At 42.3% G+C, this 27,053-nt stretch overlaps 1 protein-coding gene across 1 annotated transcript in view; it reads left to right on the top strand.

The window, feature by feature from the left end:
* The window catches only part of DNAH14 (dynein axonemal heavy chain 14), a 551,687-nt gene that overhangs the window by 368,956 nt on the left and 155,678 nt on the right, over positions 1–27,053 (top strand). The window contains exons 47-52 of the mRNA XM_043511487.1: positions 1,541–1,699; positions 2,660–2,792; positions 3,397–3,479; positions 12,878–13,074; positions 16,398–16,526; positions 19,560–19,700. Of these exons, the coding sequence (XP_043367422.1) occupies positions 1,541–1,699; positions 2,660–2,792; positions 3,397–3,479; positions 12,878–13,074; positions 16,398–16,526; positions 19,560–19,700 (842 nt within the window). The remainder of the gene's footprint in view (positions 1–1,540; positions 1,700–2,659; positions 2,793–3,396; positions 3,480–12,877; positions 13,075–16,397; positions 16,527–19,559; positions 19,701–27,053) is intronic.

Below are 27,053 nucleotides of genomic sequence, written 5' to 3'. Positions count from 1 at the left end.
GGGCCGGCAGCCGGGATCCTGGCTGGCAGGAGCTGGCAGCCGGAACCCCAGACCGACAGCAGGCTGAGCGGGGCCGGCAGCCAGGACCCTAGCTGACAGGAGCCAGGGGACAGAACCCCAGACCGGCAGCAGGCTGAGTCGCGCCAGCTGCCGGGACCCTGGCTGGCAGGAGCCAGCGGACAGAACCCCAGACCGGCAGAGGGCTGAGTGGCAGTGGGCTGAGCTGCTCTGCCCACTGCCGGTCTGGGGTCCCGGCCATCGGCCCCGCTCAGCCCACTGCCGCTCTGGGGTTCTGGCTGCCAGCCCCTTGCCAGCCAGGGTCTCAGCCGCAGGCCTTGCTCAGCCTGCTGCCAGCTTAGGTGAACGGAACCCCAGGCTAGCAGCAAGCTGAGCGGGCCGGCGGCGTAAGATCAGCATTTTAAATGAAGCTTCTTAAACATTTTGAAAACCTTATTTACTTTACATACGACAATAGTTTAGTTATATAATATATAGACTTAGAGAGAGACCTTCTAAAAAACGTTAAAATGTATTACTGGCACATGAAACCTTAAATTAAAGTGAATAAATGAAGACTCGGCACATCGCTTCTGAAAAGTTGCCGACCCCTGATCTAGGCTGTCCCCGCAGAGCATGAATATGCAGTCTGTCTCAAAAAACTGGTTACAAGTAGCTTCTGTTTCTCCATTCTTGACCCACTGAGGCAGCTGTTCTCCTGTAGAACAACACAACTGACAAAATCCCAAGGACATTCTTGAGTTTTATAGATTAGGTGTTTTTTATGTGAAAGTGCTTGAACTATGGAATGACCCATCAAAGGAGATGAGACTAGTTCAAGCCAGACCTTTTTCAGAGTGTGCTGCAAGACTTCCTACATTAACTCAGAAAATGACAATGAATGACACTCGCATGGAATCTGTAGACCTGCTTCCCCGACATGGTGACATGGTTACCAGTATTTATATTGTTTAGGATCAGACACACTGACATCCATAGCAAGGGATTTCTTTCAAAGACTAATTCATAGCAAGACACCAACTGTCCAGTCAAGCAGAGCATTAAAAGAAAATGAGGCAAATTCTCTTGTCACTTACATGTATCCTTGAACAGCTGGGCCACCTACATTTCTCACAGGAAGAGCAGAAGGAAGCATAGCAGGCTTCAAGCTCAGCTGCTTCTTTTTCTCCCTCCCAGTTTATGAAGAGCAGCCCCTCCTCCTCTCTCCTTCTCCTTCTTGCCCCCAAAAGTAACCATCAGCTCTTGAGCAGTTCAGCTCCCTCCCTTAGAGGGGGCACAGCTGAGGACCTTTTAGGTGGCAGCAGCAATGGACCCCTGCAGAGATGTAGAGCCCAGTGTAAATTAATTCAGTAGCAGGAAGAGGACAGCATTAACTGAATTGTATTGGGAAGGAGGAATGGAAAGAATGTGTTCAATATGGAGGCAGGATGGGCAGAAAACAACATAATTTTGTGAGTTCCTTAATCAATACAATGATTAAAAAACCAGAAATTATAAGTAAACAATCTATTTTTTAACTCAGAGACTACATCATTTTCTGATTCCCTGAGATCTGGGAGTAATAAAGACGTGAACTCTGGAAGAAGAGATACTCTAAAGCTTATACCCAGTATGGATACAATTTGCTATTCTTTTCTGACAAGCCTTCTTTTAATGAATAAACATCCAGTACTTATCACAGGTAATAAAAACTCTTAACTTCTAAAAACAAAGCAAATATTGTAGTTTGTTAAATAAATTATTCATGTCAAAATAGATTTTAAACAAAATACAGACATAGGAATTCCCTTGACTCCCTTTAACCTAGTCTTCTTTGTTTGATACGTTTTATTTAATACTTTATTGACCCCTTCTCCACATAGGAAAAGCCGAATGTAGTATTAGTTAACATTTAATATATAGCATATGCATAACAAAGGACTGATGGTGCTGAATCTTGCAGTATCCAGTTCTGTCGCTCTTATTCATGTTGAGTAGTACCTTACTCCAGAAAATACCCCATTAGAATCAGTGGGACTACTCACAAAAGGTATTACTCAATGTCAGTGATGGTAACAGAATTTGTCCCACAGCAAGATGATGGGATTTAAACTGTTCTCAAAAAAAAAAAAGCATTTAGCAAAATGGTGGATGAATAGCAATCTGAATTGAACGTTCAAACAGCTTTTGATAAATTGCCTTCCAGAAAAACTGTGAGGATGAGCCCTAAACTGACTCCTGAATTTGCAGTATCTACTGTTGCTTTCCCAGCTCCTTTTTCCTTATGTGTAAGGGACAGTATATAATCTAAAACTTTACTTTTATGTAATCTTTGACTTTCAGGTCTTAAATTGTCCATTAAGAGAGAGATGAAAACAGCTGTAGCTTGGGTAGGAGTACTCTCATGCACAGTATGAAAACATTCCAGCTTGAACATCACAGCTCCCCTGTGGCAGCATTTTCCAAAACATAATATTCTTATCACTTTTTCTCCTTTTTACATTTAAGAAAATATTGAAAACAAGCAAAGATTTAACATGTGCAATATCAGTAATAGTGTGCAGATTATGAATTCATGTTTTGGCACACAGTTTTGCCATGCATATTACTGAAAATTTGAGCTTAAGTGTCTCAATTCTCTGTGTCTTTGGGGTTTTTTTAGGAGACTCTGGTATTGGGAAGACTGCCATGATTCAAAATATGCTTGAAAGACTTCAGAAACAAGGAGGATTATTTGTAAAATCAGGAACAATTTTAGGAGATGTCATCTTACATAACGAAGTTAAAAAAGCAAGGTTGTAGATGGCTGTCCAGTTTTACATTTTCCATCAGTATTTAATATCATAGGAAGTAATACAATCAAACTTTCCTTAGGATTGATAATGAATAAATAATAGACATTAATAATAGCATTATACTATACTTACAGTGCGGTTGAGGCAGCAGTTTTATTTTAAACTCCCATTTTCAAGTGCTTTAACTTTCTGGAAAAAAGCAATATTTTAGCCAAAATAACTTATGCTTGTTCTTAACTCAAAGATGAATTTGTTTGAGTTTTGTGAAATTCCATTAGTTTACATTTTTAAAAAACCCTGTTTTTCATGTAATGAGAAATTTTCCAGATTTTGTATGTGGCCAGATTGGAAAATGTGTTAAAATTTAAATTTTTTTTTAAAGTAATAATAGTCTTCACTGAGAGCAAACTATTTTCAATACCAAAGGAAGAAGTACCTGAAAAATGCTGACATAATTCTAACAATGGCGCTGTGAATAACAATGTATAAATTCTCATCCCGTAGAAAAAAGATTTATTTCATTACTCTGATTGTATTATTTCTTCTTGGCACTTAAGTTACAAAAATCTTTTGTGTTTTTTACTACTTGTGTCTTCCTGATCAGTATGTTAAAGATTTCCAGTTACCTAACAGTTGATACGCTCCAAGGTGCTCAGAAGAGAGTGTGGCCCTCAACTGGAGACTCAGGTATGAGATGGCATTCATTTCTAAAAGGTTTTAGGACCAGATTTTCAATAAAGCTTTGATTTTATCAGAAAAATTTTCATCCTAATTAAACTTTGGAGCATAATGTTGGGGGCAGTTAATTACACCAACATCTGATCCTGATTAGATGTCTAACCATTTGAACTGTAGGTGCAAACTATACCTGCAGAAAAAGAGGCTGAGCTGAAGTCTGTCTGATAATCTGGACTTCACATCTAAAAATGACTGTAAAGTTGTATTAATTAATAACAAGCATACAAGTATCCTAGTACTATACTTTTTTTTATAAACATTTGAATATTTATGTGACATTGGTAAGAGAACTGAGAATACAGGCATCAAAAATTAGCTCAAGAACTCAAATCATGATAAGCTTCTATAAGAGTGACACCAAAATAAACCAAGCTTTTCATCATTATTGTATTTCAATTTGATTGGAAGGACAAAGCTTGTATGTGTGTGGTTGTTGCATTTTATTGGTGTGAAAATCTGTTTGGAAAATGCAAGTATACTTCAGCAAAGTCTTTTTGATTTTTCATCTAAGTGCATCTATAAAGAAATTTCTGGGCACTTACACAAAATTTCTAAGAAATATACAGCACAAAAATGTATTTATTTAAAAATTATTTAAATATGCAGGAGTAGATTCACCCCTAAGGGATAAAATAAAAACATCATTCGTTCAGACAAAAGCCAGGGTAAATAGATCAGCCATACGCCATCTGAGCTGAAAGTCAACGAGCTTACTTTCTTTAGGACTAACAGAAGAAGTAAAATCTAACATTGGAATTCTTGCCTCTAGTCCTGTGTTTCTCAAACTTTTGTATTGACCCCTTTCACACAGCGAACCTATGAGTGCAACACCCCTTATAAATTAAAAACACTTTTTTTGTATTTAATACTATTATAAATGCTGAAGGCAAAGCAGGGTTTGGGGATGGGGGCTGATAGCTCGCAACCCTCTATATAATAACCTTTGTTAATATATATAATAACCTTTGTTAGAGACTAACAAATAAATTTGTTAGTCTCTAAGGTGCCACAAGTACTCCTTTTCTTTTTATAATAACCTTGTGACCCCCTGAGGGGTCACGACCCCCAGTTTGAGAACCCCTGCTCTAGTCCCTTAGATATTCAAATATGTATGGGAAATCACAGTGAGAGCATGCTGGTTGATGTCATGACGTAGCACTGGGAGATAGCTAAGAAATAAATCTTGGAGGGAATTATACATCTTAAATTACACCTACAAGTGAACAAGAACTTAGTGCAGTGTTTGGACAGTTCGTGTGGTATTTTTCTAGTGCGTACATTGCTAAGCACTGCTGCACTAGCTGTAACTTCCAACTGGTCATCAAGCCCATGTAATGCACTGGTTTTTTTGTTTGTTTGTTTTTTTGAGATGTCAAGCTGCATGTCATCTCCATACTGATTGCACTACAATGTAAACTGCTTCGCTATCTCCCCTTATGACTTCACATAAATGTTGAACAGAAGGGATGACAGAAAATAATCGTGAGCAGCCATGCATTAGAAAGCCCTACAGTTAACTGGGCAATTGCCCAACAACATGTTCTTGGACCACTGTGAAGGAACAAAAAAAGAATGGAACCCCTTACGTGTAATTTCATCCATCCCAGCACAATTTACAGACAAGTCAATAAAACCTTACGGCTAACAATGTCAAATGTTACTGAAAGATCTAAAAGAATCTGTGTGACTGTTGTCCATTGCTAGAAGGAAATTATCAGCCAGTAAGATTGATTCATTTTCCATACTGTTCTCTGGACTCAAGGATTATTATTACAGAACAAATAAATCTGAGAACTCCAGATGACATAGGAAGTGCTTCACTACAACTTTCCCAATAATCTTACCTGAAATGGAAGGTTAGAGGCAGTATGGTTATGGAGTTCTGAGGATGTAAAATGCCACCACCTTAAAAGTATGCATCACAAAATGCCGCATTTGGCAAAGTCACTCATGTCCCTCAGTTTTAAGTGATGTTGCAACACATTTCCTCTAGGATCCTGGAATGTCTCTAGTACTAAAACTGGTACCTCTTTTGCAATTTCTTTGTGGTTGTCAAGTTCTAATTCCAGAAATTTGCATGGCTGCCATCTGAAGGTTGGTCCATACAGGCTAGAATGGATATCCAGTTTCAGTGTCCTCTGTCACAATTCAGTAGAGTTGCTATTCACAGCTTTTCATTCTTCATATACAAATGAAAATACATCATCAGTCAGCGTTTCTCAAACTGGGGTCCACGGACACCTGAGGGTCTCTGAGGATACTACAGGGTGTCTGTGAGCCCCACTGATCAACTCCTTCCCCTTCCTCCCAGCACCTGCACACCAGGGAACAGCTCTATCTCCTGGAGGCTACTGAAGCCAAAGTGGGAGATTTTAGGCGCTAAAAATCAGTCAGTGCTGCAGGGCTAAGGCAGGCTCCCTGCCTGCCCTGGCTCTCTGCCGCTTCCAGAACTGTCCGGCACATCCCTGCGGGGAGCAAAGGGTCTCCACGCACTGCCCCCGCCCCCAGCACTGACTCCACAGCTCCCATTGGCCGGGAACTTTGAACATTGGGAGCTGCGGAGGCAGTGCCTGTGGGCAAGGGCAGCGCGTGGAGACCCCGTAGACCTCCCCACCTAGGAGCCTGTGCCAGTCACTTTTGGCAGTTGCCTGAGGTAAGCGCCCTCCAATCAGAGCCCGCATTCCTCACCTCCCACCCGCATCCAAGCCCCCTTCCCCAGCCCAGAGCCCACAACCTGAACCCAAACTTCCTCCCAGAGCCCCCACTCCCTCCCACACCCAATCCGCTGCCCCAGCCCAGAGCCTGCACCCTATACCCAAACTCCCTCCTGCATCCCAACCCCCAGCCTCAGCCCAAAGCCCGCACCCAAACTCCCTCCCAGAGCCAGCACCCCCTCCAGCACCCCAACCCCCTGCCCCAGTGGGTTGCCAACTTTCTAATTGCACAAAACCGAACACCCTAATCCTGCCCCGAGGCCCTACCCCCACTCACTACGTTCCCCCTCCCTCAGTGGCTCGCTCTCCGCCACTCTCACTCATTTTCACTGGGCTGGGGCAGAGGCTTCGGGTGTGGGTTCGGGCTCCGGCTGTGGGGGCGGGCTCTGGGATGAGCGGTTTAGGGTGCAGGAGGGGGCTCCAGGCTGGGCGGTGAGTTCGAGGGAGTCGGAGTGCAGGAGGGGGCTGCGGCTTGAGTTAGCAGGTTGGGGTGAGAGCTCAGGGATGACAGGTTCACGGTGTGGGAGGGGGCTCTGGGCTGGGGGAGGGGATTGGGGTGCAGAAAGGGTAAGGGATCTAGGCTGGGGGTCCAAGGGTTTGGGATATAGGAGGGGGCTCTGGGTTTGCGGGGGCTCAGGGCTGGGGCAGAGGGTTGGGGATCGGGGTTGAGGCGCAGGCTTACCTTGGACGGCTCCCGGTCAGCAGTGCAGCAGAGCTAAGGCAGGCTGGCTGCCTGTCCTTACACCGCGTTGTACGTGCCCCGGAAGCAGCCAGCAGCAGGTCTGGCTTTAGTAGGTTGGGCAGGCAGGAGGTTCCGTGCGCTGCTCTTGCCCGCAGGCACCACCCCCTCCCTCCCAGCTCCCATTGACCGGTGCTCAGGGTGAGGGCAGAGCCAGACCTGCTGGCCACTTCTGGGGCGCAGCGTGATGCCAGGACAAGGAAGGACTAACCTGCTGTCAAGGTTCCTTCCGCTCTCTGAACTCTAGGGTACAGATGTGGGGACCTGCATGAAAACCTCTTAAGCTTACTTTTACCAGCTTAGGTTAAAACTTCCCCAAGGTACAAACTATTTTACCCTTTGCCCTTGGACTTCCACTGCCACCACCAAACGTTTGACTGCATTTACTGGGAGAGCGTTGTTTGGAAACGTCTTTCCCCCCAAAATCCTCACCAAAACCTTGCACCCCCCTGCTTGGGGAAGGCTTGATAAAAATCCTAACCAATTTGCATAGGTGACCACAGACCCAAACCCTTGGATCTTAAGAACAATGAAAAAAGCATTCAATTTCTTACAATAAGAATTTTAATATAAGAAAAGGTAAAAAGAATCACCTCTGTAAAATCAGGATGGTAAATACCTTACAGGGTAATTAGATTCAAAACATAGAGAATCCCTCTAGGCAAAACCTTAAGTTACAAAAAAGACACAAAGACAGGAATATTCATTCTATTCAGCACAGCCTATTTCCTCAGCCATTTAAAGAAATCATAATCTAACGCATATCTAGCTAGATTACTTACTAAATTCTAAGACTCCATTCCTGTTCTATCCCTCGCAAAAGCATCACACAGACAGACACAGACCCTTTGTTTCTCCCTCCCTCCAGCTTTGAAAGTATCTTGTCTCCTCATTGGTCATTGTGGTCAGGTGCCAGCGAGGTTATCCTAGCTTTTTAACCCTTTACAGGTGAAAGGGTTTTTCCTCTAGCTAGAAGGGATTTTAAAGGTGTTTACGCTTCCCTTTATATTTATGACACCTGCCTTAGCAGCACAGCTCCGCAGTGCTGACCGGAGCCGCCAGGGTCCTTTTCAACCCAGTTTTCCAGTCGAAAACGGGACACCTGGTCACCCTGTGCCCCAGCCTGGTGAAAGTGAGTGAGGGTGGGGGAGAGTGAGCAATGGAGGGAGGGGGATGGAGTGAGTGGGAGGTGGGAAGAGGTGGAGCAGGGGTGGGGCTTTGGGGGAATGGTTGGAGTGGGGGTGGAGCCTGGGGCTGAGTGAGAGGGCTTGGGAAGTCCCCAAAAAAATTTAAATCAAAATGAGTGTCCTTGGTTTGCTGAAGTTTGATAACCGCTGTCATAAGTAATTCTAGTGGAGAATTAGCTGTTTTTTGGTCATCTTCCACTGTTAAGAATTTTTTAAAACTTTTTAATGTAATCTCTATATTTGGAAAAGCAATTTTTGAACAAATAATGTATATATTTACACAGTAGCTTAGTAGTAAACTTCCTTTATCTCTTTCAGGAGACGAAAACATTTTTAACTTACGTTTTAAATATGCTTTTTTAAGATACACAGGCAATGAGATGCTTTGAATTCAAACTATAAAATTACAGTTAACTCATAGAAGCACCTTTGAATTGTACCAAAATCCAAACAAATAAAACAGTGTTCTATTCTACCATGCTTAAAAACATTGGCAATGCTTAAAATACCACACTAATATGAAGACAGTACGCACTTTGACTTGAATTACATTTTTGGTAGTGATATTAAAAGAAAATATTAGCTGTAATAACAGTATGCAATATTAATAGCATCTTAGGTCTGGTCTACACCACAAGGTTAGGTCGAATTTAGCCATGTTAGGTTGATTTTATAAGCAATGCAGCTACAACCAACCCCATTCCGCTGACTAAAGGGCTCTTAAAATTGACTGCTGTACTCCTCCCCGACAAGGGGAGTAGTGCTAAAATCGACCTTCCTGGGTCAAATTTGGGGTAGTGCAGATGCAGCGTTGTGCAATTTGATGTTATTGGCCTCCGGGAGCTATCCCATAGTGCTCCAATGTGACCACTCTGGGCAGCACTTTCAACTCTGATGGTCTAGCCAGGTACACAGGAAAAGCCCTAGGAACTTTTGAATTTCATTTCCTGTTCGGTCAGTATGGCAAGCTCAGCAGAACAGGTGACCATGCAGTCCCAGAATCACAAACGAGCTCCAGCATGGAGCGAACGGGAGACACTGGATCTGATTGCTGAATGGGGAGCAAAACTCCGAACCAGCAGAAGACATGCTGATATATATATATACCAAAATCACACAGGGTATGGTGGACAGAGTCTTCACCAGGGACACACAGCAGTGCCACATGAAAGATAAGGAGCTCAGGCAAGTCTACCAAAGGACAAAGGAGGCAAACAGTTGCTCTGGGTCAGAGCCCAATACATGCTGCTTCTATGATCAGCTGCATGCCATTCTAGGGGAAAACCTACCACTAACCCACCACTGTCCATGGACACCTGCAAGGGGGGAGTCTCACGCAACACGGAGGAGGATTTTGTGGATGAGGAAGAGGAGGAGAATGCGCAGCAGGCAAGCAGAGAATCTGTTCTCTCCGGCAGCCAGGATTTTTTCCTTACCCTGGAGCCAATACCCTCCCAAGGCGAATTGTTCCCGGACCCTGAAAGTGGAGAAGGCACCTCTGGTGAGTGCACATTTATAACTACACTACAGGGGTTAAAAGCAATTGGGTTTGATGATTGATTTGCCCTGAAGAATTGGGATGCATTCACGGCCAGTACAGCTACTGGAAAAGTCTGTTAACTGAGGATCTGAGGATGGAGTGGGAATCCTCCAGGGACATCTCCAGGAAGCTCTCCTGCAGGTCCTCTGAAAGCCTTTGCAGAAGGTTTCTGGGGAGGGCTGCCTTATTTCGTCCTCCACGGTAGGATGCTTTACTATGCCAAGCCAGTAGTCTGGAGTCATTGCAGCACAAAGCATGGCAGCAAATGGTCCTGGGTTTTGGTCACATTCATGCAACATTCGGTCTTTATCTTTCTGTGTCAGCCTCAGGAGAGTGATATCATTCATGGTCACCTGGTTGAAATAGGGGAAGTTTTGTAAGGGAACAGTAAAAGGATCCAGTTCATGCTGAGCTGTTTGTGCTTGTCTAAAAGGGATCATCCCAGAGAATAGCCACACTGTGGGGAGAAGGGAGTGCTGCACATCCACCCCAAAACCGCAGCCCCTCCTGTTAAATGGCAAACCCAACCAGCATTGCTTGCTATGGGAAAGGAGGACGCTGCAGTTTGAAACCATTCCCACATGTTATGAACATGGAAGAAGCCAACCCCACGTACCCTTTGATTTACCACAGCTGCCTAGAAACTGAACTCTGTTGCCCAGTCATGTGTGATGTGTCACCATACCGCCAAGCGCTCAATATAAAATGCAAAATGAGACCTTGTACCTAAAACACATGTGCTGTCTGCTGTAAATTGCTTGATTCACTGTGAAAGAGTCTCCCTTTTGTTCTCAGAAATGTATTTTCTTAAATTGTACTCTCCCTTGTTATCCCCGCTGCCGGTGCAGATGTTTCTATGCTCCCCTTATCAACTCAGTCCCTGAGGTTATTACAGATTAGAAGGTGAAAAAAATGCACTCATGATGATATGTTTTCAGAGCTCATGCAATCCTCCTGCACTGATAGGGCAAAGCTGAATGCATGGATGCATTCGGTGGCAGAGGCCAGGAAAGCATACAGTGAGCATGATCAGAACACGCAGGAGGAGATGCTGAGGCTAATGGGAGAGCAAACGGACATGATGAGGCATCGGGTGGAGCTGCAGGAAATTCAACTAGAGTACAGACCTCCACTGCATCCATTGTGTAACCGCCTGCCCTCCTCACCAAGTTCCATATCCTCCTCACCCAGATGCCCAAGAACGCAGGCTCCGAGCACCCAGCCACTCAACTCCAGAGGATGGCCCAAGCAACAGAAGGCTGTCATTCAAACAGCTTTGATTTGTAATGTGGCTACAATAAGCAATGTGGTCTTGTCCTTCCCTCCTCCCCCACCCCACCCGGGCTACCTTTTACTAGTCAGCGTTGTCAGTGATCTCAATTTTTTTTTAATAAATAAAGAATGAATGGATTCAAAACAATAGGGACTTTATTTCCTTTGCCAGCTGTGGTCAAAGGTGGGAGGGGGATTAGCTTACAGGGAAGTACATTCAAAAGGGGGTGGTTTTGCATCAAGGACAAACACACACAACTGTCACGCCATAGCCTGGCCAGTCATGAAACTGTTTTTCAAAGCCTCTCTGATGTGCAGCGCGCCTAGCTGTGTTCTTCTAATTGCCCTGGTGTCTGGCTGTTTAAAATTGGCTGCCAGGCAATTTGCCACAACCTCCCACCCTGCCATAAACGTCTCCCCCTTACTCTCACAGATATTATGGAGCACACAACAAGCAGCTATAAAAATAGGAATATTGGTTGTGCTGAGGTCTAACCTACTCAGCAGACAGCACCAGCGGGCTTTTAAATGTCCAAAGGCACAATCTACCACCATTCTGCACTTGCTCAGCCTATAGCTGAACTGCTCCTTACTACTGTCCAGGCTGCCTGTGTATGGCTTCATGAGCCATGGGAGCAAGGGGTAGGCTGGGTCCCCAAGGATAACTATGGGCATTTCAACATCCCCAACAGTAATTTTCTGGTCTGGGAAGAAAGTCTCTTCTTGCAGCTTTTCGAACAGCCCGAAGTTCCGAAAGATGCGAGCATCATGCACCTTTCCTGACCATCCCACACTGATGTCAGTGAAACAGCTCTTGTGATCCACCAGTGCTTGCAACACCACTGAGAAGTACCCCCTGCAGTTTATGTACTGTTTAGCAAGGTGGTCCGGTGCCAAGATAGGTATATGCATTCCGTCTATCGCCCCACCACAGTTAGGGAACCCCATTGCAGCAAAGCCATCCACTCTGACCTGCACATTTCCCAGAGTCACTACCCTTGTTAGCAGAAGGTTATTGATCGCCTTGGCTACTTGGATCACAGCAGCCCCCACAGTAGATTTGCCCACTCCAAATTGATTCCCGACTGACTGGTAGCAGTCAGGCGTTGCAGGCTTCCACAGGGGTATCACCACTCACTTCTCACCTGTCAGGACAGGTCTCATCTTGGTAAACCTGTGCTTCAGGGCGGGGGAAAGCAACTCACAAAGTTCCATGAAAGTGGCCTTATGCATGCGAAAGTTTCACCACTGGGAATCATCCCTTACCTGCAATGCTATGCGGTCCCACCAGTCTGTGCTTGTTTGCCAGGCCCAGAATTGGCTTTCCACTGTATCAACCTGCCCCAATGCCACCATGATATCCCAATTGCCACATCCTGTGCTTTCTGGAACATCTGTGTCCATGTCCTCCTCACAATCTTCCTTATGCTTGTGGCTCCTAGCCAGGCTCTGCACATACTGGAGGATAATGCACGAGGTGTTTAAAATGCTCACAAAAGCAGTGCGCAGCTGAGTGGGCTCCATGCTTGCTGTGCTATGGCGTTGCACGGATAACCCAGGAAAAAAGGTGCAAAATGATTGTTTGCTGTTGCTTTCAAGGAGGGAAGGAAGGAGGGAGGGAGGGGAGACTCACAATATGTACCCAAAACCACCCACGAGAATGTTTTTGCTCCCAGGCATTGGGAGCTTAACCCATAATTCCAGTGGGATAGCTACCCACAGTGCACCGCTTAGTGGGGCCATACACGATCAACTGTATAAAATTGCTTTCTAAAGATCGACTTTCATAAAATCGACCTAATTTCGTAGTGTAGACATGCCCTTAGAATGGTGAGGAGAGTAGATCCACTGTTGATCAGATATCATTCTGACCCTTAATTTTGTTTTTGACACAGATCTGAAGTCAACGAAGGGGTTGTATTCTGCAAGTGAAACTGATGACATTGCTCCATCATCTGAAAGAATCAAGGGTGTGATAGTTTCCACAATACAGTGTGGTGCCCATACCAGTGCTGCCCAAATACAGGCTTGGATTCGTCAGAAATTAATACTAAAAAGTAAAGATGCTCTTGGTGCACCAAAATCCAAACAGGTAAAACAGTGCTCTACTCTACCAATGCTTAAAAATGCTGGCAATGCTTAAAAGAAACACTAAAAAGATTGACAGAACGATTTGACTTATTTCAAAAGTGTGTCTGTTTAACTACTGTTAAATGCATTGTTGTTGTAGCGGTGTTGGTCTCTCTCACCAACAGAAGTTGGTCCAATGAAAGATATTACCTCATCCCCCTTGTCTCTCTAACTACTGTTGTGTGTATTAGGCTGTTTGGATTATTGTTTGTATCTGTTACTGTTGTGCTTCTTTTCAATTACTAATGTAATATTTCATAAGTAATGGCAGGATGTCAGGGATAAGATGTTCTTAATAAGTAATGTATTGTTAACCTTATTTATTCAATCCCATTCATTTATTAACCTTATAGTCGCTACAGAAATAAATACAAAGCTTCCTATATGTTTCAGCCAGCTAGCCAGCCTACTCAATTAGCTGATTAAGCCAATCTCTGACAATGAGCTGTTGCTGTTTCCATTGCTGGCTACCACCCTGGCCTCCACTCTGGACACCATTCACAAATCTAATACATTACAATAACTGTTTTAAAAATCCAAATAGGAACTAAGAAAATACATAGTATTAATCTCCTTGCATGTTCTTCCATAGCTATGAAATCTCTCATTGTTTGTAAAGTCAAATGTAGTTTGCCTGGCCCTGTGCAGTTGTGCAAGGAAGAGTGACTTCCTTTCCCAGAACTGCTTCCTGCAAGTTTTATTGTGGGAAGGGATGATCTCACTCAGTAAGACTATTTATTGAAGCAGCTAGTCCTGGAACTCAAAAGGGAAAAGGCAGTTCTTGACTTAGTCCTAAGTGGAGCACAGGATTTGGTCCCAAAGGTGAATATAGCTAAACCACTAGGTAATAGCAACCATAATGTAATTAAATTTAATATCCTTTGGAGGGATATCAAAGAAACCAGCACAATAGCATTTAACTTAAAAGGGAACTCTACAGGAGGCTAGTTAAATTGAAATTAAAAGGAAAGTTACAAGAGTGAAATGCCTGCAAGCTTCATGGAAGTTTTAAAAAAACATAATAGAGGCTCAAACTAAATGTATACCCTGGATTTAAAAAAACAAAACAAAAAACAGAAGACCAAAAAATGCCACCAGTGCTAAACAGAGTAAAAGAGGCAGTTAGAGACAAAAAGATACCTTTTGAAAATTGGAAGCTAAATCTTACTGAAGAAAATAGAAAGGAGCATAAAGTCTGGCAAGTATAAAAGTATAGTTTGGCCAAAAAAGAATTTGAAGAACAACTAGCAAAAGACACAAAAAATAACAAGCAATTTATTTAAATGCATCAGAAGCAGGAAGCCTGCCAAAGCCTGTCAGTGGGGCTACTGGACAATTGAGGGGCTAAAGGAGCACTCAAAGAAGACAAGGCTGTTGCAGGGAATCTAAATTAATTCTTTGCATTGGTTTTCATTGCAAAGGATATGAGGAAATTCCCATACCCAAGCCATTCTTTTAGATGACAAATCTGAGGAACTGTCCGAGATTGAGATGTTAGTAGAGGAAGTTTTGGAACAAATTAATAAATCAAATAGTAATAAGTCACCAAGACCACATGGTATTCACCCAAGAGTTCTGAAGGAACTCACTTATGAAATTGCAGAACAATTAACTGTGGTATAAAGAAAAGGAGTACTTGTGGCACCTTAGAGACTTATAAATTTATTTGAGCATAAGCTTTCGTGAGCTACAGCTCACTTCATCAGATGCATTCAGTGGAAAATACAGTGGTGAGATTTATATACACAGAGAACATGAAACAATGGGTGTTACCATACACACTGTAACAAGAGTGATCAGGTAAGGTGACTATTACCAACAGGAGAGCCCCGGGGAGGGGGACGGGGGAGGGAATAAACATGGGGAAATAGTGTTACTTTGTGTAATTACCCATCCACTCCCAGTCTTTATTCAAGCTTAAATTAATTGTATCCAGTTTGCAAATTAATTCCAATTCAGCAGTCTCTCGTTGGAGTCTGTTTTTGAAGTTTTTTTGTTGAAGAATTGCCACTTTAGGTCTGTAATCGAGTGACCAAAGAGATTGAAGTGTTCTCTAGCTGGTTTTTGAATGTTATAATTCTTGATGTCTGATTTGTGTCCGTTTATTCTTTTATGTAGAGACTGTCCAATTTGGCCAATGTACATGGCAGAGCGGCATTGCTGGCACATGATGGCATATATCACATTGGTAGATGTGCAGGTGAACAAGCCTCTGATAGTGTGGGTGATGTGATTAGGCCCTATGATGGTGTCCCCTGAATAGATATGTGGACACAGTTGGTAACGGGCTTTGTTGCAAGGATAGGTTCCTGGGTCAGTGGTTCTGTTGTGTGGTTGCTGGTGAGTATTCGCTTCAGGTTGGGGGGCTGTCTGTAAGCAAGGACTGGCCCGTCTCCCAAGATCTGTGAGAATGATGGGTCATCCTTCAGGATAGGTTTTAGATCCTTAATGATGCATTGGAGAGGTTTTAGTTGGGGGCTGAAGGTAATGGCTAGTGGCGTTCCGTTGTTTTCTTTGTAGGGTCTGTCCTGTAGTTGGTAACTTCTGGGTACTCTTCTGGCTCTGTCAATCTGTTTCTTCACTTCAGCAGGTGGGTATTGTAGTTGTAAGAACGCTTGATAGAGATCTTGTAGGTGTTTGTCTCTGTCTGAGGGGAAATACTTCACACAACACACAGTCAACCTGTGGAACTCGTTGCCAGGGGATGTTGTGAAGGTCAAAAGTATAACTGGGTTATTCATATTCATATTCAACTATATTCATGGGTGACAGGTCCATCAATGGCTATTAGGAAGATGGTCTGGGATGAAATCCTATCCTTTTGGGTGGCCCTAAACCTCTGACAGTCAGAAGCTGGGACTGGACAACAGGGGACAGATCACTTGATAAATTGCCCTTTTCTGTTCATTCCTTCTGAAACATCTGGCACTGTCTACTGTCAAAAGACAGGATACTGCTCTAGATGGACCATTGTTCTGATGCAGTATGATCATTCTTATGTTTTTTATGTTTCTTAATATTAAAGCATTGTCACTGTTTCCATTTGGATGAGATATAATAGCTTCCTGTACCTTTCAGTTTATATCTGAGCTGCTGATATAATGACATATACGAGGTCATTTGTGCAAGTACACTAATTAATGTGTGTTTTAGATAAAGAACAATATAGCTGGTTCATAATTATGTGTGTAAAACAGTCACTTCATGTTAATACTCTGTAATAATAAGTAAAACTAAGCTTAACATAAATGATATGATTTCTAATGTGGTTATATTTATTCACAGGTGATAGTGTTTATTGATGATCTGAATATGCCAATACCAGAGGATTGTGGTGCCCAGCCACCACTTGAATCAATCAGACAATTTTTAGATTTAGGAGGTTTTTATGACACTAAGCAACTTGCATGGAAGGTACAGTATGGATTTCAGATTTTTTATCAGTTCTAATAACTTGCTCTTTGCAGAAGATTAAAGTTAGATCTAAGGGCTACTAACCATTTCATATTAATATTATGATCATATTTAATAAATTACTGATAACAATGGAGTATATTTTAAATGAATTTTCCAGGAGGGATGGGGAGAGCCTTAAATATGTCTTATTGATCTAAAAGACTAGAATTTTTTAAAAATTCTGATTTGAGAAGCAAGAAAATTTTTAAAAGAAGAATATTTTAACTAGAATTTATTTAGAAAATACGGTTTTATTGTGTTCTAGTTAAATAGATTACATTACATTTTATGAAATTAAAAATACTTATACAATTTTTTAAAATCTCATATTCATCTCATACCTTGCTTCAGCTGGATAGAACTCCTCTCCCTGTATCCTTACAGAACGCCTTTTGGCCTTGCCCTGGCTCCTGAGGATCTTTTTCTCTTTTCAGAACCTTGTTTCATCACCACTGCTTTCAGTTCTTATGGTCTCTTCTTTCTGTAGCTTCAGGACATACACTTAAGGTGCCATGCATTAAGTGGTAACTAGAGAACTCCCTGATCCAAGAAGTCCTTCTCTTTATTAAGCTCCCAGTGCAATTCATTATGGACAACTCTGGAACTGTGGAGGACCAGGAACTCCATAACCACTCAACATTTCCCTTTCTTTATAATAAAAGATTGAAACTTAAATTATAAATCAACCTGTCTGTCTGTCTCTCTGTCTATCAATCTATCTAAGAATTCAAAATAAACATTGAATTCCTTAAAATTATTTGCACTAATATGTCCGTTATCAATTCAGTTTAAATAGTCCTGAGCAATATTCTAAAGATTAAGTCTCCTAGGGGGCCTGATCAGTCTTCCAGGCCATGTGCGTGAACTTCTCTGTGAAGGTGTGGACTCAGGTCCCAAATTCCCTGTTGTCCGGGAAGTATTGAAGATGAATTCAAGTCCCCCAGATAAGTCCTTTTGGAGTCTCCACTAGTCAGGATCTGAGAGTTTCTGCTACAATTTGAACAGTTCCAAATGTGTGAGAGCTTTTGAGCCAAACTTTGTTCCCTGGCTTAGTTCAGGTAGTGCTTTTGTTCAGTGCTGAACCTTGAAGTTTAGTTGTTGCCAGGTTTTTATTTCATCGTCCCATTTTCAAAATTCCTTCAAACAGTCATAGAAATGTAGGGCTGTAAAAGACCCCAAGAAATCATCGAATCCAGCCCCCTCCACTAAGGCAGGACCAAGTAAACCAAAACCATCTCTGACAGGTGTTTGTCCAAGGTGTTCTTTAAAACCTCCAATGATAAAGACTCCACAATTTCCCTAGGAAGGCTTTTCCAGAGCAAAATTACCACCTAGTCTGTTCTCTGCATTTTGTAGTTGTGCATTTGATTTTTCCTTCCAAAGTGAAGTACTTTGCACTTGTCTTTATTGAATTTCATCTTATTGATTTCAGACCAATTTTCCAAATTGTCAAGGTCATTTTGAATTCTAATCTAATCCAAAGTGCTGGCAACCTTGCCCAGTTTGGTGTTGTCTGCAAATTTTATAAGCATATTCTCCATAGTACCAGACCAAGGACTGACCTCTGTTGGACCCCTCTAGAATTGCCCTCCAAATTTGACAACTAACCATTGATAACTATTCTTTGCGCTGAAGATTCATATGCCCCTTCATGCTTCAGCCACCATTCCAGAGGACATATGTCCATGCTGATGGTAGGTTCTGCTCGATAACAATCCAAAGCAGTGCAGACCAGCGCATGTTCATTTTCATCATCTGAGTCAGATGTCACCAGCAGAAGGTTCATTTTCTTTTTTGATTGTTCAGGTTCTGTAGCTTCTGCATTGGAGTGTTGCTATTTTAAGACTTCTGAAAGCATGCTCCACATCCCATTTCTCTCAGATTTTGGAAGGCACTTCAGATTCTTAAATCGTGGGTCGAGTGCTGTAGCTGTCTTTAGAAATCTCACATTGGTACCTTCTTTGCGTTTTATCAAATCTGCAGTGAAAGTGTTCTTAAAATGAAGAACATGCTGGGTCATCATCCGAGACTGCTGTAACATGAAATATATGGAAGAATGTGGGTAAAACACAGAGCAGGAGACATACAATTCTCCCCCAAAGAGTTCAGTCACAAATTTAATTAACGCATTATTTTTTAACGAGCATCATCAGTATGTAAGCATGTCCTCTGGAATGATGGCCAAAGCATGAAGGGACATACAAATGTTTAGCATATCTGGCATGAAAATACCTTGCAGTGCCAGCTACAAAAGTGCCACGTGAACGACTGTTCTCTCTTTCAGGTAACATAAATAAGAAGCAGGCAGCATTATCTCCCGTAAATGTAAACAAACTTGTTTCTCTTTGTGATTGGCTGCACAAGAAGTAGGACTGAGTGGACTTGTAGACTCTAACGTTTTACATTGTTTTGTTTTTGAGTGCAGTTATGTAACAAAAAAATCTACATTTCTAAGTTGCACTTTCACGATAAAGAAATTGCATTTTTTGACTTATGTGAGGTGAATTGAAAAATACTATTTCTTTTATCATTTTTACAGTGCAAACACTTGTAATAAAAATAAATATAAAGTGAGCACTGTACACTTTGTATTCTGTGTTGTAATTTAAATCAATATATTTGAAAATGTAGAAAAACATCCAAAATATTCAATACATTTCAATTGGTTTTCTATTATTTAACAGTGCGATTAATTTTTTTAATCTCTGTTAATTTTTTTTAGTTAATTGTGAGCGTTAACTGAGATTAATCAACAGCCCTAATATATATAAATTGTAGCTCAGCCTGCTGTCATTGTTCTAGTCACTGGATTTATATATTTATACTGGGGATTAATTTGGCCCATTTTCTAACTACATTTACATTTGGAGCAAGATGGAGACTTTGAAGTGGAAATCCTTGCAATAGCATAGGAGCTCTAAAATTTCATTTTGTTTTGAAATGCTGATTCAGTTCCTGCCTTTGAAGTTTCTCCCATTCTGTTTCTCACAGAATATCCAGGATGTCTCACTGGTTGCAGACTGTGCCCCTCCAAGTGGTGGAAGAAATGAGATTAGCCCACGTCTTCTCACACATTTTTGCCTGTTGGTTCTGCCTCAACCTTCCTTACAATCCTTACAACGTATTTTCCAGGTAATAGGTCAGATAGTTGGGGAAAATTATATCAGCAAATGGAAGTTCTTAAAATACCTCAAATAATTTTTTTCATATTAATCACAAAATTGTATGTAGTATTGTATAAGGAAAGAGGTGGCTTTAGGCATCTAAGAAACCCTCATTTGTGTGGGATTTCAAACCAGGTATGTCCTAAACATAGATTTTAGTTCTCTACTTTGGAAACACTTAAAGTTTTATGATCTTGAGTTCATTGAAACAATGTTTAATAAAGAATTCCTGGTTCTTATGAGAATTCACAGTTGTGAGATTTTTTATTAAAATAACCCTTAAAGCACTGACGAATAAATTGCATTGGAGGAACAATAAGAAATTAAGCTCATCCTCAGTTTTTCATCGTTCCTTCTCCCACCTCTCCTGACAAACAGCTGCACCAAAGTCTCCCATCAACTGCTGTACCTTTCTTTCTCCTGATAAGAAAAGCATCTTGCTGCCAGCTGTTCTTGGGGCTGGGAAATTGAAGCAGTAAGGTGTGTGTCACTTGAAGAAAATAAGCCAAGGATTGAGGGGAGTTTTCTATCATTCGAGCAGGAATCTTCATCCAATCTGTTCCATTTCTCAGCTGCTTGGATACCTTTTCTGCTCCTTGGAATACAGGTTACCATTTCTGCCCACCTGCTAGCAACCCTCCTTCAAATAGTGCCCTTTGCCTTCCAGTCCCCAGTAGTTGTCTAAGGATTAAGATGCACATACTGTATATTTCTGGATTTGAAACACCTGTGATAAGGTAAAAAGGCATTCTATAAGTCCCAGTGTATGAGGTGTTAATGCAGACCCTTCCCTGTAACATGGGTAATCAAAGGTGGGGTATATTAAGTTAACGAGGAATTGACTGTTGTGGTGGCTAACTAGGAGAAAGGTGTGAAAGAAGCTGGAAACATCTCTGACAAGCATTGAGATTTGTTGTTCTGAATGGATTATTTTTATTTTATTTGGAATCCTTTGTTTATAAATCTACAAAAGAAAGCCTTGAGGAAGGGGATTGAAACTACTGCTCCTGAGTGTTATTCATCTTCCCTAGTTGTTCCCACTGACTTACATGCCAGTGTGATCCTGACAATGTCTCTGACAAAATACCCTATGATACACGTGTACCAGAAATGTTATCAATCACTGTGCATAACAAATCCATTATGTAAATTTTATTGTATCCTAATCTAACTGTAGGAAACCTGGATGGATTTGTTTTCTCTCATAGGGTTATACTATATTAGGATCTCATCCTGTTACTGCAAAAACAGATGGATGCACCCATTTGTAAACATTATGAAACCACTCTCTGTGTAACATGATTGGCATTCTCTGTTCAAGAGTGAAGTACAATGGAAGAGATGTGTTGGGAAGCTTGCATAGCATTTTACTTTCCTAGATTATGCCTGGCTCAAGATACTGTGCATTAATACCTACTTTTCAGGAACACTGAATTCACTCACAGATTACTAAGGGAAAAGTAAAAGAGACAAATCGAGATGCATTATCAAAAGACTCATTCATGAGTCTATTCTAACTACAAACAGTAGATATTTAGAATCATAGAATCATAGAATATCAGGGTTGGAAGGGACCCCAGAAGGTCATCTAGTCCAACCCCCTGCTCAAAGCAGGACCAAGTCCCAGTTAAATCATCCTAGCCAGGGCTTTGTCAAGCCTGACCTTAAAAACCTCTAAGGAAGGAGATTCTACCACCTCCCTAGGTAACGCATTCCAGTGTTTCACCACCCTCTTAGTGAAAAAGTTTTTCCTAATATCCAATCTAAACCTCCCCCATTGCAACTTGAGACCATTACTCCTCGTTCTGTCATCTGCTACCATTGAGAACAGTCTAGAGCCATCCTCTTTGAAACCCCCTTTCAGGTAGAAAAGTTGTAATTCATCCCAGTGTTTTCAGGGATTGCCATTTACACATCTCTCCAGGGACAAGGGAAGCAGCTATGCCAGAAATGGGAATTTATCACTGGGGAAAAAGTAGATAGTTGGCACATTGCAGCGACTGATGTCCACGCTATCCTCCTCCTGTCGGTAGTGTGTGTCCTCACCAGGAACGCTTCCACCAGCTGAAGAGGGGCAGTGTGGAGGGCTCAGAGCCAGAACTCTTAGCCCTGTGAAGCTCCTCACTGGGGGTCCAGCAGCCCCCCAAGTCTCTTGCCTCCCATTTCCCGCAGGAAGCAGCTGCCTGGGCTTCTCGCCTCCCCACTGGGAGTGGGGGCAGCTACCTGGGCTGCTTGGCTCCCTGATCAGGGACTGGAGAGCCAGGTGGGCGCTGCCAGCGTCTAGCTGCCCAGCTTTCTTGTCAATTTCAGGGCTCCAGCATGGAGCCCTGAAATTGACAAGATAGCTAACAGTCAATGTAAGTAACTCAGTGTCTCTACAGACACTGTGTCTCTCTAACTACATCAACATAAGCCCTTTGCCTCTCGTGAGGTAGAGTTGTTACACTGATCTAGTAGGGGACTTAGGGCATGTCTACACTTACCTCTGGAGCAATCAATCAAGCGCGGGTTGATTTATCACATCTAGTGAAGACGAAATAAATTGACCACCTAGTGAAGACGCGATAAATTGACCACCGAGCACTCTCCCATCGACTCCGGTACTCCACTGGAGTGAGAAGCATAGGTGGAGTCGACGTAGGAGCAGCAGCAGTCGATCTACCACAGTGAAGACACTGCGCTAAGTAGCTCTAAGTACGTTGACTTCAGCTATGCTATTTTTGTAGCTGAAGTTGCGTAATTTAGACCAACTTAGTACACGCCCCCCCCCGCTCCCAGTGTAGACCAGGCCTTACATCCGTGGGACAAACCTGTAGTGTGTACACTGACATAATTAGGTCATGTAAGGCACATTATGTCAACCTAACTGTGTGGTGTAGACCAGGCTTAAGAAGACAAAGCATTAGCCTTTACCCTTACTTCAGTGGCTGGCTCATTTGAGGATCCTCTCACAAATTCACAGATAATATATTGTACATTCTTCAAATCTTTACTAAGTTGGGTCTCCAGGTAAACAAAGAGAATTCATCCTTAGTACCGTTCCAGATGATAGAATTTATAGGAGCACTTCTGGACTCCACAACAGCTTAGGTAGTAGGTTCAAAGTCATGGAAGAGCTTATAAATAATTTACTAATAATTCTCAGACAACAGTAAGAATGTGTTTAAAAATACTAGGTCACTTCATGCACATTCATCACTCCTCATGCTATACATCACCTTTGTTTTGAGCAAGGCTGGTTGAAGTCATCTACCTACCAAGCAAACAGCATATAGATATGGCAGTGCAGATTCCACAGCAGATCCTATCATCACTAAACCACTGGAAATAACCAGTCCAAGTATGCAGAGGGCTTCCATTTTCTCCCCCTCTGCCCACAGTGAAGTTAGTAATGGATGCTTCCAACCTCTCATAGGGAGCATACTAGAATCACCCTTAGACCCAGGAACTATGGTCAAGAAACAGATCTCAGCTTCATAAATGCCTTAGAACTGAGATAATCTGTATAGCATGTGTGATGTTCCCATCTTTAATTCGAGGCAAAACAATACAAGTGATGATAGATAACACTATAGTGATGTTCTATATTAACTCCTGAGGAGGCGCTAGATCTTCTCAACTGTGCCAAGAACCTGTTCACCTATGGAGCTGGTGCATCAGGTTTCAGATTACCTTGACAGCCATTCATCTACCAGGATCAGTGAACATCCTAGAGGATCAGTTGAGCAGACACTTTTCTTTTGACCATAAATGGTCTATAAAGGACTCAATTATAGACTTGTTTGCCACAAAATCAAACAGAAAATGCTGCATCTTTTGCTTTAGAGGGTGTCTGAGCCCAGGATTGCTATCTGATGCTTTCCTTATCTCATATTCCCAGGTTCAGATGTACACCTATGACCAGTTCCTTTAATTCTGAGAACATTGAGAAAGTTCAGACAGGATGCAGCAAAGTTGCTCTTGATAGCACAGTGAGTCCCAGGTAGTTTTGATTCAAAGACCTGTTAAGACTCTTGCTACAGCCCCCAAAAACATGGTCTCTGGATTGGACATAATGTCCCTAAACAATGAGGAAGTCATCCAGATCCAGAGTCTCACCATACAGCCTGGATGCCAGCAGGCTAACTGACATTGAGAAGTCATGTTCCAAGGACATCCAAAACATCCTGGTCTATAGCAGGAATGATTCCAGAAGACTCGCTTGCAATTCCAAATGGAAGCATTTCACTGTTTAGGTGGAATAGCATTTCTCTCCATTTTAAGATGACATTCCCTTTCTTTTGGATTACTTTATCTCTTACAGTGCTTTGGACTTTCGGTTAGCTCTACAAGAGTACATGTAGTGGCTATATCTGCTTATCATCCTCCAATACATAACTACACTGTATTATTATGTCCTACAGTGTCTAGATTCCTCAAAGTGTTGATATACATATGTCCTCCAGTCAGGGAGCCCCCTCCCTGATAGGATCTAGAATATAGTGTTGGCTGGGTTGATTGGACTCCCATTCAGATCAATAGCATCGTGTTCCTTACATCACCTTTTCATGAAAACAGCTTTCTTAGGGGCAATCACCTCTGCACTTAGGATAGGAGAATTGCAATGGATAGCTCTGATATCAGGCCCATCTTACACTACTTTTTCAAAAGGATATGGTACAGCTTGTGGCTTGAATCCACCTGCAAATAGCAAAACTAGTTATGTGCTCTGGGCTTGATGGCCATTTACTTGCTCATATGGGCATATCCAAGTGTTAAGAGGTATCAGATTTTTAACAGAACCACCATTTTCAATTCAAAGTGTTGTCTTTTGAGCTGACATAGGCGCACCATAAGTTTGCCAAGAACTTAACAGGAATAAATATCCATCTCCAGACTGGGAATACATACTATCCCCTTCATCTGGAATATTGATCTATCAAGGATAGCATGTTGGAAGGAGTCCAAGGATTTGTTCACATGCCCACTAAAGTGCTGAAGTTACTAAGTTTCTTCTTAAAATGATTGTCTACGCAGATTCCCCTCTTGGAGCACATGTACCCTATGTATGCAAGACGGGATTCTTTTGGCCAGCTGCTCTTTGGGGCTGCTCCTCCAGCTTAGGTGCCATCACATCCCTTCCCTCCCATACCTGGGGAATAAAGGGCAAAGCTGGTCCTAATTTCTCTCAGTTCCTTCTTACCACTCATGGCAGTGATGCGGAAGCCCTGCAGTCTTCACATATTCTGCACACTGTGCAATTTACTTAGCCTTGTATGCAATAGTATAGTGTAATTTGTGTAGTTTCTCTTTTTCATGTTTCCGGGGGCAGGAAATTAGATACATTTTAATTAGCCTAGACATCTTTCTTCCTCCCCACCACCTCTACCACGCCCGGCCATATAGGGGTACTAACATTATGGCAGAAGGTAAGTCATCAGGGTTTAATGTCATTCGTATGATGCTTGGATGCCCATTAAGTATGGGCCCTTCCAGTACCTTCTTTTTCTTGAAGAAATATACATCCTCAAGAGATGTTTTGTCTGTTGCTTTTTCACTAAGTATACTCAGAGAAAGATGGAGGTGCAAATGAAATTTTTCCTCCTAGAGAATTGATCCAAGTCTTCTCAGAATTTGAGAGAAGAGCTACAGCCAAGCTTCAGACAGTGAGGTGGTGAGCCGTGATTCCATTTTGAGCTCTTGAACTACATCCACTCACAAGAACTATTCAGTCACACTTCACTGGCATCAGTGTCTGATGGGCAGAAAGAAGCACCCATCCAAAGATGAACCTCAGGCACAGGTTGCCGTTCCCATTACCTGGCAAGATACAGAAGAGTCATCAGCTGCATGACTTCTCTTGGGTTCATTTATCCAACAGCCTTAAGCCTGACAAGACCCATGCCAGTGACCCAGTACTGACTTCCAAGACAGCACATGTGGTACTCTCTAAATCAGCAAATTGCTGCCCTCAGTACCAACCCTTTGGTACAGATCATGGCGCTAAATGCATTGGTACTCAGATACTCATTACAAGTGCCTCTGTGATTGTAGCCCCAGTATCTTCCACCTCAGTACCAACTACATCCATGGTACCCACTCTTCCAGTGCTGAGTAACTTATTGGTGGACTCTGTACTGGAGTCCCCTCTCTTCAAAAAAATAAAGAGGGGTGATAGCTAACTCACCAACTTTGTAGCCACTGGTACTGCAGGTTAGAGAGATATCCCTGGTACCAACCTTTCCTATACGATACACGAGAGACCTGTCCCTCTCTTCGAGGAGGTGGTGTAATAATTGGTTCCTAGCAGGCCTAATTTAATTGTTAGCCTCACTGATAAAAAGTGGGTTAAGAGTCAAAAATTGTTACAGTAATTTGTTATATAAAACTATTTTAACAACCTTGTTAAAAAGAATACAAAAACCCTAAATTTAATTTAAACAAAAAGGGTCTACTGTTACCACTGAAGGACTGTGTTAAAATTATGACTGGTAAATAAGAGAAGTAAAAAATCAAAAATCAATAAGTCAATATGGGTGTATCAAAATTAGGCCTAATTGATGGACAAAATAATGAGAGGATAGATTATTCCACAGATCACCTTTTTTTGGGGCCCTTTGAAAGTGACTTTGGGGAAGAAGAGGGAGAACTTTTTACCATCACCACAGCTGCAGCAGAAAAATTGTTAGCTTAGCACTAGACCTTAATACTCCAGTGGGGACATTAGACTAGGTATAGTAAAAAGAGGTCTGGGCTTCATGGGGGGGTCACCCTATCTAGTACCTCCCATGTGCCCTCCAACTCAATATTTCTGTCCATTCCAGTCATGGCTTTATTTGGCACCTTCAGGTGTGCAACCAGACTTCAAGAAGTCTGCTTCATCCACTTTCTCTATGGCTAAAGCATCCTCCCCAAAGAGACAAATCAAGTAACTCATTACAGCCACAGATACTTGAAAGGCAGGAGGAGAGTGAAGAAGAACATCAGCTACCAGGGGAAAAGCATTCTATCTCTGCTATGATCTCCTCACTGTCCCCTGACAAGGCAGTGAATCCACCTCCCTCAGCTGATGAGTTTAAGGAATTCCAGGACCTGATGAAACACATGGTAGAAATCTTAGCCATACATCCCTGTCATGTCAAAAAGAGCTGACAGGAGGTACTGAGTCCCTGCTAAATGATCTGAGTATTTCTAGACATTCAAGAGCAAGTTCTCTCATAGCGGTAGCAGTACGAGAGAGATCAAAACATTGGGCCCTCCTAAGTCCACACTGAGCAAAAAGGACCCAAAGAAATTGGAACTCTTTAGCCTTAAGCTGTATTCATCAACTGTGATTCAGAGG

The sequence above is a fragment of the Dermochelys coriacea genome, chromosome 3 (genome assembly GCF_009764565.3).
Source record: "Dermochelys coriacea isolate rDerCor1 chromosome 3, rDerCor1.pri.v4, whole genome shotgun sequence".
NCBI lineage: Eukaryota > Metazoa > Chordata > Testudines > Dermochelyidae > Dermochelys > Dermochelys coriacea.
Note: the sequence above shows the minus strand (reverse complement) of the source record. Positions and strands in the feature narration are given on the sequence as shown.